Source organism: Heteronotia binoei, chromosome 1 (genome assembly GCF_032191835.1).
Source record: "Heteronotia binoei isolate CCM8104 ecotype False Entrance Well chromosome 1, APGP_CSIRO_Hbin_v1, whole genome shotgun sequence".
NCBI classification, from domain to species: Eukaryota; Metazoa; Chordata; class Lepidosauria; order Squamata; family Gekkonidae; genus Heteronotia; species Heteronotia binoei.
In genome coordinates, this window is record NC_083223.1 from 46,661,203 (window position 1) to 46,673,306 (window position 12,104).

At 43.3% G+C, this 12,104-nt stretch overlaps 1 protein-coding gene across 1 annotated transcript in view; it reads left to right on the forward strand.

The window, feature by feature from the left end:
* The window catches only part of NOL10 (nucleolar protein 10), a 72,684-nt gene extending 60,871 nt beyond the window's left edge, over window positions 1-11,813 (forward strand). Inside the window, exons 18-21 of the mRNA XM_060233933.1 lie at window positions 1,258-1,425; window positions 3,022-3,272; window positions 6,481-6,583; window positions 9,274-11,813. Coding sequence (XP_060089916.1) covers window positions 1,258-1,425; window positions 3,022-3,272; window positions 6,481-6,583; window positions 9,274-9,393 — 642 coding nt within the window. The 3' untranslated portion in view covers window positions 9,394-11,813. The remainder of the gene's footprint in view (window positions 1-1,257; window positions 1,426-3,021; window positions 3,273-6,480; window positions 6,584-9,273) is intronic.
* Window positions 11,814-12,104: the final 291 nt, after the last annotated feature.

Consider the following 12,104-nt stretch of genomic DNA (forward strand, 5'->3'; position numbering starts at 1 on the left):
ACTAAAAACCACTTCTAGGAATGCAGGCTAGTTGCAGAAGCCTTGGGCCCTAGGTGTTTAAAACATTATGTACTGGAAACAGTGTCTTACCAAACAGCTATCTAAACTCAGAGTTTACAAAGCAGCTAAATGTGGGCCGGGCTGCTGACAAGGGAAAGCAAATAAGTGTGGTTCATCACAGGATTTATCAGCCAGCAGATCTGATTCCCAATGCTGTGTAGTCAGAACTCCATACTGTAACCATAACTCCATAAACAAGCATACTGAAGTTTGGACAACTTTTGAAGGGCAGCTCTTTGTTCCATAACATCTTTCAGTTGCTGTTCCATCTTAATAACAGTCAAACTTTAAGCAAGACTGGAAAAAGGATTTTGTGTTCCTAGACATCCGTCTGCAATACGTAGTATTCCAGAATTTTTCCGGCCTTTCTCCAGCAGAAGTATTTAGGTTGCTGTTGTTGGTGAGTCATCCCTGGCCACATGCTTCTCCAGCCAGTCTTTTAATAAGTATATGTTGTGGTTTACCCTCAGGAGTTATACCCAGTATAGGTTACACAGCAGGTACTTCGATATTCAATACATGGATGTAGTTCTGCATTCTGACTCTTCTGTCCAGCCAATTACATGCTGCCCAGGAGTTTTGCACAGTGACCCATCATCTGGTGATGGTGCAATAACCAGAAGTTCATGGGTTGGATTCAACACAAGGATCATGGATTTTCTCCGTTTTCCTGTCTCCCTTCCCCTGAGCCGTTTCATGGATTGTCATGGAGTACTATCGGGAGGTAGAAGTGAGGAGGGGGAAGTGGGTGAGATCACTCTCTTCCTTCAGTGGCACTCTAATGACGGAAAAGGCAGGAAGCGTGTCCTCCCATCTCCTACTGCAGCTTCTCCATCCACGTGGCTATTACCCCCTGCAGGTCTCATGACCTTGGGAATGAACTGTTCTGGGTTTGGAAGTATGTCCTGGGGAAAGCAAAAAGATGTGGCCATTAGCACCTTCTGCTGACAGATCACTGGGTACAACCCGGACCCTGAAGACTTATCACCAAATTTCTTCTGGTGTTTTCAAAGGTAATGAAATGTACTGAGTGAACAAGGACGGGGATGACTTAATGGTGAGGAGAACAGAGGCTGTATTCAGTGCTGCCTCGCATAATGAATCCTGTGGAGTAAACCAATACATGTGTCATGGATTTCTGGGACTGTTGTGAGCTTTGTAATTGGTTCTCAACTTTCTGTGTTGTTTCTTTCCTAGAAAACACCAAGCATTCTTACTGACGATCGCTTCAAAGTCATGTTTGAGAACCCAGATTTCCAGGTGGACGAGAAGAGCGAGGAGTTCCGGCTGCTCAACCCGCTGGTTTCTAAAATAAGTGAGAAAAGAAAAAAGAAGCTGAAGTTTCTGAAGCAGCAGGATAGAGAGGTAAATCAGTGGCGTTTTTAGGATTGTCTTCAATTCTCTAATAACTCTTTCAAATGGTACGGAGCACAGTCTGCTCACATCACGAGTGGCACGCCTGTGTGCTGGAAATTCCATGATGGCTCAGTAGATCTCTGTTGTCTTCTGCCTGCCTTCCTGCCTGCTTGTGTGCAGGAGTGCAAATGGGTTGTTAGCAGCATGGGAGGCCTGCACTCAATGAGTCCCCACTCTCTGCCTGGAAAAGTTTCTTGTGCTTGAATTGTTTTCATGGCATGGACAAGCCAGGGGGTTGACGGGATATGGAGGGCACTTTTCCCACAGGGCAGCACATTGAGCACTAGATATTTTACAAGTCTGATGAAACGGCGTACAAGGGAAATTGGTATGCAACTTGTAACACTTCATTTTGGGTTGGGGAAAAAAGCTGTGCTTGCGTCAGTGGGGTTATCTGACGGTTTGGTTTTAGTCTTATAGCAGTTCATGATCCAGAGATTGGTTTTCCCCTCCTGCAGTTTATTTATTTACTTTCTGAAAATTATGGATGTCTTTTATTTGCTAAACACTTTGAAACAAAATTACCCATTTGTTTAACTTACAAAATATGTCCACTATATGGAGTAGAATTGTTTGGAACGGGCGTTTGGGGGTGGAGACTTCTTGGAAGTCACTTCCTGTTTACTGCTTTACCATAGAGATTTTTGAAATTCCTAGAGTGACATGATGTTGATTCCTGTTCTGAAACAGGAAATTAATTCTTGTTGCTTTCCCCTCCAATTTTCCTCACCATCACTCCATTGAGCAAGGATAGGGGGCAGGGTTCATTACCATTACCACTTAACTGAAAATCCTGTTCCCACCATTTAGTTAAAGAGGCAGGACTTAGGTTCCAGTTTCCTGTTTCTGCCGATTTCTGCTCCTTGGTTCATTTTCTGCCAAGGAAAGGACTCCTGGTTTTCTGAGCAGCTCTCTCAGATGGCCCATCTCTTGATGGTTCTTTTGGGGGGGCAGGGGAGGCACAGTGGGAGGGCTTCTAGTGTCCTGGCCCTTGGGGTTTTTTGGCCACTGTGTGACAAAGTGTTGGACTGGATGGGCCATTCGCCTGATCTAACATGGCTTCTCATATGTTCTTATGATGGTCTTCTTGTCCCTCTCCTTTCTGCATCTATCCTTTCTATAGTCTTCTTTCTCTGTTAAAAAAAAAAAGTCCTCACTGCCTGCTCCAGCCCAAAGCAACAACTGGTTCAGTAACCTTCCCCCAGCCTCTGTACCTTTCTGTGTGCTGCATCATGACTAGAAATGCCACAGAAATCATGGATAACTCTTTATGCTTTCCACTCTGAAAAGGGCACCTTTGAGTCCAACTCATGTTTAGCCCAATATATTCCATCTATTGTTGTAGGGTCTATGACTTGTACCAATGTAATATTGTGCAGATATATTCAGTCTTTATTTTTTCCTCTTAAGTAAAGTATCTATTAGAAATAAAGTCATCTCCAAATTGTGCATCTGTACAGAGTCACGTACTCTAATTTGATAAATATTTCTCTTTTTTCAAAAAAAAGGTTAATGGTCCTTAAAAATGTCTATTTTTGTATTCAGGAAGAAGAGGAAGAACCAGAAGGAAAACCAAGTGATGCAGAAAGTTCTGAGACTTCAGATGATGAAAAAGGCTGGGTTGAAGAGGTCAGGAAACAGCGCAGACTTCTCCGCCAAGAGGAAAAAGTAAAAAGGCAGCAGGAAAGGTTGAAGGAGGATCAGCAAACTGTCTTGAAGCCTCAGTTTTTTGAGCTTAAAGCTGGGGAAGAATTCAGAAGTTTCAAGGACACGGCTCAAAGGCAAAAGTTAATGAAGTAAGATTAGTATCCCTCTTTGGTTCACTTGGGTCTTTGAATTTTTCCTTGAATGTGACAAGGGTGCTAATTCTACATGATGGTTGTTTAGTCAACAATTTCTGAACTTGGTTGTTTCTACAGCCAGAGTATGTAAAAGATATTTATACCCTGCTTTTCTCTTCACTGGAAGGTTCCACAACCTTAAATAGAATTTAAAAGAATTGGACATGCAATCAAGCTGAAGTGAAGTGCTTTGATTGTAATGGGAGGGTTAACTTCATTAATTCTTTCTCAAACACGAATTTTCTCCCCCGTCTCTCAGTGAAATCAAAGGCGCTTTAAAGTACTTCACTTTGCCCTCTTTTTGGAAAAAAAGTTTGCAGCAAAAGAAAACCGAAGCTTCCTACTCCGCATGCACGTTGCATGGCGTTTGGTGTACCACCTGGGCCTGCTTATCTTCTTTTTGGTGTTGCAGATGTAAGGGTAACTTCCTGCAGCCAACACATTTTAACTGCCTGATGTCTCCCCAGTTCATTTAATGGCTAGACATTTTATGGTGGCATTTGGAGCAAAAAGACTTATTATAGCTCTTGCATAAAACTGGGTGTTCCTTTGTTGTGCTCCTGACTCACTCATGCTTGAAGGTGAATTTGGAAGGCAGTGATGTCTTCAGTCTTAACTCTTGAGTGATTGGTGCTTGTTGCTTGTTAGGGAAGTTATAAGCCTCGATTGCAGCTTGTTTTGTCGTCTTCTCTATCTTTTGTCCCAGAATTTTGCAGTTGTAAAAAGTTAGCATTGGTGCTGGCTTGAGATCAACCTAATCAGTAAAACAAAGTGAAATGAAAACTTCAGCTGCTTCAGCTTTTTGACAGTTTGGCTGGACTTGCCAAGATTTCCATTTGAGAAATGCTGCCCATCTTCCTAATGTCATTCCCTGAGAGCCAGTTTGGTGTAGTGGTTAAGTGTGCGGACTCTTATCTGGGAGAACCAGGTTTGATTCCCCACTCCTCCACTTGCACCTGCTGGAATGGCCTTGGGTCAGCCATAGCTCTTGCAGAGGTTGTCCTTGAAAGGGCAGCTTCTGTCACAGCTCTCTCAGCCCCACCCACCTCACAGGGTGTCTGTTGTGAGGGGAGAAGACATAGGAGATTGTAAGCCGCTCTGAGTCTCTGATTTAGGGAGAAGGGCGGGATATAAATCTGCAATTCTTCTTCTTCTTCTCCTCCATTCTGTCCTCACAAGAATAACAACCCTGTGAGGTAGGGTAAGCTGAGAGAAACTGATGAGCCCAAGCTCAGTGAGTTTTTTGACTGGAGATGGATGGGGTTTGATCCTGGGCCAGGGCTTTTTTTATAGCAGGAACTCCTTTGCATATTAGGCCACACACCCCTGATGTAGCCAATCCTCCTGGAGCTTACAGTAGGCCAGTACCAGGAGCCCTGTAAGCTCATGGAGGATTGGCTACATTAGGAGTGTGTGGCCTAAAGGAGTTCCTGCTTTTAAAAAAAAAAAGCCTTGGATGTCAGCATGCCAGGCCCTGCCCCCCAGTTGTTCCTAGAGGTTGCTGGCTTTTGTCAGGCAGCCCTGAGGTGCTAATACCTAAATTGTTACAAATCTGGTGAGCAGAACTTTAAGCTGCTTCACTTTTTAATTTTGTTGCTACCAAAAATTAGGTTTCGGTTTCCCCTAGGGGGAAAGGGTTGTCTTGCTTATTTTGCATCCCAGTAAAATGTCAGAGAGGAGTCGCAAGGCACAGAGTGGTAAGCTGTAGTACTGCAGTACAAGCTCTGCTCACGACCTGAGTTCGATCCCGCTGGAAGCTGGGTTCAAGCAGCCAGCTCAAGGTTGACTCAGGCTTGCGTCCTTCCGAGGTCAGTAAAATGAGTAGCCAGCTTGCTTGAGGGTAAAGTGTAGATGACTGGGGAAGGCAATGGCAAACCACCCAATTAAAAAGTCTGCCATGAAAACGCTGTGATGCGACGTCACTCCAGAGTCAGAAATGACTGGTGCTTGCACAGGGGACTACCTCTACCTTTTAAAAAAAGATGTCAGAAATGCAAGCATTATTACAGAGATCGGCATTCAAATGCTTTTTTTTCCAGCCTGGTCTGAATTCTATTAGTGAAGCCTCTGTCAATATCTGTTTGAATCTGTACTGTGAGAGAGTGTGGTACACAAGCATGAGGAAGAGAAAAGTTTAGGCTGAACTTTCTAGAAAGCTTGTTTGCTTAGAAGAAGAAGAATTGCAGATTTATACCCCGCCCTTCTCTCTGAGACTCAGAGCGGCTTACAATCTCCTATATCTTCCCCCACAACAGACACCTTGTGAGGTGGGTGGGGCTGAGAGGGCTCTCACATCAGCTGCCCTTTCAAGGACGGCCTCTGCCAGAGCTATGGCTGACCCAAGGCCATTTCAGCAGGTGCAAGTGGAGGAGTGGGGAATCAAACCCAGTTCTCCCAGATAAGAGTCCGCACACTTAATTCACCACACCAAACTGGCTCTCAGTAGAGTGGATCCTACTGTTCTGTTCATGCAGCGCCTACTTTTCCTGCATTCTCATCTCTGTTCCTGTTGACCCCTTGAGCCCTGGAAAGCTCAGTCCCAGGGTCATGGGACCCACACGGAGGAGTAGCTGCATGGGTGGGAAGGACAAATGGGTGAAATCACGCCTCCTTCTCTTCTGCATTTATACCTTCCCTTTCTCCCCAGTGGCGACTCAGAGCACCTTATGTTGTTCTCCCCTCTTCCATTTTACCTGTTCAGCAACCCTGTGAGGTAGGTTGGACTGAGAGTGTGTGACTGGGCCAAGGTCACCCAGCAAGCTTTCAGGGCAGAGTGGGGATTTGAATCTAGGTCTTCCAGATCCTAGTCCAGCCCTTTAACCCTATACCATCAGTGTAGTGGTAAAGTGCGCAGACTCTTATCTGGGAGAACCGGGTTTGATCCTTCATTCCTACTGGAATGGCCTTAGGTCAGCCATAGCTCTCGCAGACCTGTTCTCGAAAGGGCAGCTTCTGTGAGAGCTCTCTCAGCCCCACCTACCTCACAGGGTGTCTGTTGTGAGGAGATATTCAGAGTGAGGGGCGGGGTTTAAATCCAGTATCATAATAATCTTCTTCTTGAATGGCAGAAGATAATTCATTGTAATTTTTGGTTGGAACCGGTCATTATGGAGATTGGGGGAAAATGCATAAGTTGACTTTTTCCCTCCTGTATCCTCTGCAGAAAAACTCTTGGTGATCGCTTGCAGCTTGAAGAGAAGGTTGGCGCACTAAGTGTACATGATACCATTGTAGGAAGCAAACAGGTTACCTTTAAATTAAAAAAGGTAAGCAAAAACGTTCCATTAAGTAAGTTAATGTATTGGTCTTAACTATGCATTGGTGACACTAAATGAACCTCCTGCTAGTATTATGTTTTCCCTCTATACTTATTTTTGATCGTTGCCTCTGGGGCCAGACTGTCTCTGTAGTGTTAATGTGTTAGATTTGTATATCCTTGTGTCGTTTGCATAATTTATTTTGCTGCTTCTAGCTATGGAGCAGAACAAGTTTCTGTGCAGGGTAGTGGATATCCATCCTGGCAGCTGGAAAGTTTATTTAGCCTGCCTTGTGCAGTTTTGCCAAACAGCCTTTGAAGTTTGCCTTCAGAGCTGTAAGAACAAGACGGTTTTTTAAAAAGTGAGCTGAGGTTCTCAGAAAGCAGAATTCTAACTCCCTTTTCAGCTTTTGTCTGAAATAGCGGACGATATGGATTAGATCCAGACCAGTTTTTCCTTGGGCATAAGGGCTTCTGCCTGCACTGCATAATTTCCCCATCTTCTTCCTGTAGCAGCCGAAAGCATAGCCTAATAGGGTGGCATACAAAGTTCTGTCCTTTACGCCCAGTTTTATCTTCACCGTAACCCTGTCAGGTAGACTCTGTAGAGATACTGGTTGGTCAGTCAGTCACCCAGTGTGTGCAAAGCAAGTGCAGATTTGAACCTGGGTCCCCCCAATAATAATTAAGTACCCTTATTCACTCAGTCAATAATCTATTAGGGTCATGGACCAACAGAATAAAACATACATTAGTATTTTTTAAAAAACACATTAGCATATTTAAAACATATATCAGCAAGTACTCTTACCATTGCACCTCCCTGGCTGTCAGTTAGTTACTTTTGCTTTAGGGCAAGCCATCCTTTGCCATAACATAGGAACCTGCCAACTAAATGGTTTCCACACTTCTTCCAGACCAGGATTGCAAACCATTGTTTGAAATCATTTGCAGTCCTACTCTGAAGGGGAAATGCAATGTGTATCGGGCAATTCTGATATAAGGGGGTGGGAAACGTGGTATGTGCTAAAGAGGAAAATGGCAATTACATTGTCCTACCCAAGGGGACCTAGAAGGGCTTGAACTCAGACCGTGTCCCCAGAGGAATGCCAAGAAGATGGCTCGGTAATATGTATAAACTGGCATACTGCCATGGGGTGACGTCACATAATGGCGTTTTTTTGGCAGACTTTTTACAGGGTGGTTTGCCATTGCCTTCCCCAGTCATCTACACTTTACCCCCAGCAAGCTGGGTACTCATTTTACCGACCTCAGAAGGATGAAAGGCTGAGTCAACCATGAACTGGCTACCTGAACCCAGCTTCTGCCGGGATCGAACTCAGGTCGTGAGCAGAGCTTGGACTGCAGTACTGCAGCATTACCACTCTGCGCCACAGGGCTCCTGTAGGGGAAATAGCCAGTAGAATTCAACCAGTCCAGAATGCTGTAATATTTATTGATGCAGGCAGGGGGAAATAATATGTGGAGATTTCCATGCACTTTGGCTCATAAAATATCATAAACCCAAGTTTATGTATCATATGTGTTTGGGTTTAATGAAGTAGTATTCAAATAAAGATAGCTATATCTTATAAATGGTGCTGATTATAAGCTTAGGGCTTTGCTACAGGGCAAGGCAAGTCAGTTTGGCAAAGTTCTGACTGGAATAAAAACTAGATTGGTTCAGAATATTTATCCAACATAGGCATCTTGGGTTGGAGCCAATGATTCAGGCTAGGTTACAAAGAAGAACATCCACACACGTGCAAGGATTTGGGCTTGTGAAGGCTGAATCCAGTAATTTCTTTCATCTGCTGAGTGAGGACTCCTTTCTCCTTCCACTGGGCTTAGCAGAAGAGAACTATTGGGTTCAACCCATTGTTTCTCCATAAATCCAGTTCCTCACTGCGCCTTCAACTTTAAAACATCCCCATGGCCATTTTATTCTGCTTTGTGCAGGACTGCACAACATATTCCTTGTATGAGTTATTTTACAGTTGTGGAGGAGGAATAAATATTCACATGCCACAAAAACATCCTCTGTTGGGTTGTTGGTGTGTGGGTGGGCATGACTCTTGACACTGCTGATGTGTAACAGAAGTGATAAGGTAATAGAACATGCTTTCATCGAAGAACTGTTAGCATCAGCAGTACTGACACCAGAAAGACATTAAATACAAGTACTTGTAAAATTCATTTTTTGTCCTTCATCTGATTTCCCTGAGACCATTACTGACAACTGTACACTGATAATGGGTAGGAGATGAAGGGTTGGATCTTGTCAGACTGATCCTGGAGACTCTCTATACCTCAGGAAGAGCATTTGAGGAGACATTTTGGGTGGAGGAAGTTGCACTCTGCTGGTGGAAATCCTACTACCTGTGGTAAATTTTCACAGAATCCAAGCCCAAGGAAAGATAGAAAGTTGCAAAGAATGCATGCTTTAATTGAACTTGTACTTGGTCTGTAATTTCAGAAACTAAGCTGAATGACAATTTTTATGTACCTTTCATTAGTGTCCCACATTATAATAAGTGTATACCAACAGAACTTACTGGAGAACTGGTTTTATCTGTTCAATACATTGTTCTCTCATTTTGGCTAGAATCGAACGAAGCTTGTTACAGCTCTCTTTTATGTCAATAGAGTTTGGAAGGGAAATTTCAAGTTTACATTTGGGGTTTTGTGCAACTTTTTCAGTCAGAGCAACAGCAAAAACAGCAGGAAGCAGAGAAGCATCATCATCAGGAGAGGAGAAAACTGAGACGTTCAGCGAGTAATCTCAAAAGTAAACGAGGAAGAGGACGGCCCTTCCATTGACTGGACCATTCTGCTTTTTCACTTGTGGACCTTCAAGAGATTGGTTTCTTTTTGCCCAGATAGTGTATAGAGGAAAAGTAATGTCTTGGCAAGTCCTGTTTTGACTGAGGTGGACTATAAATAGCATACCTGTGGGCAAAAAACACGTATATGAAAAGCAAAGGTGTTTGTTGAGGGGCAGGGAGTTGTTATCATATAACCCTGTGTGTGATTCTTATGCAAAACTTCCTACGCAAACTGGATTTAACCTCTTTTCCAATTAAGTTTGAACATCAATGAATTGTTTTTGGAAGAGCTGGACAAGGCCAATCTGCCAAGTCTTTATCAGTGTTACAGGATAAAATGGCTTTAACTGTTTGTTTAGGGCCATGTAGATTAGGGTGTTGCCAATGACATTTGCCACAAGCGTAACACGCAGAACCAGAACTGTGGATTTCTGTGATCTCATTAAGCAAAGTCTTGCTCCAGCAAAAGATTTGGATGCTCACAGTCAAGCTCCCCCAATACACTTATGGTCTGTTCCAAAAGGGAGATGTTCTTAACGATATAAATATCTGTATGGGTGCCAATGTAATGAAATAAAAGGAGGGGAGACTACTTCAGTGCTGACCACCTTTGGCACTGTGCTAATCCTTGGTCTGATTTTGCAGACGTGTCTCGTATGAGACCTCTCCTCTTCATGTCCACAGTGGACAGATCCTAGCCTATAGATGAATACAAATGCCTTTCTAACCATTATCTCTCTCTTTAATATGAACCACAATCCAGTACAGCTTTTTGAACAGGAGGGGTGAGTTTCTGGGGTCACCTGCCTGTATTTGGTTCCTGTTGTAAACTTGCTTCTTCTGTAGCTGGAAAAATGTGAAGACCTCAGTTGTTTGGGGGAATATATCATGTTTGTACCTTGGCACTGTGTGTCAATGTAGTGCAATGCCTACAGTGCCATCCCAAACAGAGTTACAGCTTTCTAGCTTTGTGGCTTCCATGGATTTTGGTTAAAAAAAGGTGTCTCTGCTTAGGATGGCAGTGTTAGTGTCACAGCACAATTATTGGCTTGCATAAGTGGAGAAGAAACTTATTTGAATGCTAAAATTAAAGGGCTGAAGAGGCTTGAAGAGGAAAACCAGATGACCTGTCTTGTAAAAGAACTGCTCCAGACTGCAGTGAGAAAAGCCCTCCCGTATACTGGTTACTGTACTATAACCAAAGTAATCGAAGAAAACTAAAGATGACTGTATACAATGCAAATTAAGAACTGCAAAGCATTTAAGAGGGTGGGAAGAAAACTACAGTAATGTGTTTTAAGTTTATATCTGCTTCTCGTTGATGAGCTCTCCCTTTCTAAGAGTAAATTATTGAGTGAAGAGCTTTGTAGGGTCAAACCTACCAACAGTCACCATTTGTTGTTTAGGTGGCTCTGCATGGCCAGTTTGCTTTGGGAATTGGCTCTTCCCTTTTGCATTTGTCTTCTGTGGAGATTTTTGTGTGTGTAGTTTTTAATGTTTCTGAAAAGTAGGGCACTAGCATAAACTCTCTAATAACCAGCAACTTCATGAATAGTTATGTATGCAGTCCTGCTGTGATATGACTGCCCTGTGGGATTGTGAATTCATGACTTCAGCTGTGACCGTTTTTTGTTAACTCTGACCTAGTTCTTGCTATTTATGAAATGAAAAGTTTCCCTTGGCTTCCTCCAGCCAATCTTCCAGGGCTCATCTAGCATCATGTAAGTCAAGAGGGAACAAACTTTTTACAATAATGAACTCCAAATGTTTGATATTTCTTTTTCTTTTTTTTAAATCAAATTCAGGAGATTTGGTGAAATATATTTACTGTGCATGTGTCATTCTCCATGTGAATTTCCCTTGTGCAGTTGATTTTGGCCTTTCACTAGTCAGCGTTGCAGCCCCAGAGCACATGGGGGTGGGGAGAAGGTAGTGGGTCAGATAGTGGCTCGGAAGAGGGGGAGAGAATGTGCTGGGTGTGATCGTGGGTGAAGATGTATTCCCCCAAGCCTGCTGAAAAATTCACATAAACATGCATTGTTCCATCACTTTTAAGATTTAGTCATAATCCTAGTGATTTTTCACTTGATCTTAACCAAAAGGCTGAGAAGCCATGGTCCTAGTGATTCTTGAACCCTAATAACAAAAGCTTCTCTAGTTAACTTTTTAATGTAAACATTATCAAGATCATGTTTCCCAAAGACAATGAAGATAAAGCCATTAAACAATTTGTGTTATTCTGCAGTAACATTTAAAATTTGATTGCAGTATGTTGTGATGTGATTTTTTTTTGTCCATTAAAAGATGATCACAGAAACTATAACAATGGCCCAAGAATATTCAGGATCTGTTGGATATATATGGAAAGATTCATCTTTAAAAATAAAGCCCTGGCAGACAGGGTCCTTCTAAGCCTTCCGTAGGTTCCAGTCAACTTTTGTATTTTGCTAATGTTACTTATTTCTATGATTGGCAGGTCTGTAGCCACGGCAGGACGAGGTGGGCCATTTCCCCTCAGTCGGGAGCTCCACCCCAGCTAGGGGGTGGAAGGCTGCCATCCATTCCTCCCCCGCTGCCACCCTCGTGACTCTTGCAGATGAGGAAACCAGTAGATAAGGAAGAGGACCCAGTTCCCCTTTTTAAATGCTGCTCGAGTGGCAAGCCCACCCACAACAGGAAGAAAACTCAGCTTGGCGGTGGTGGCCT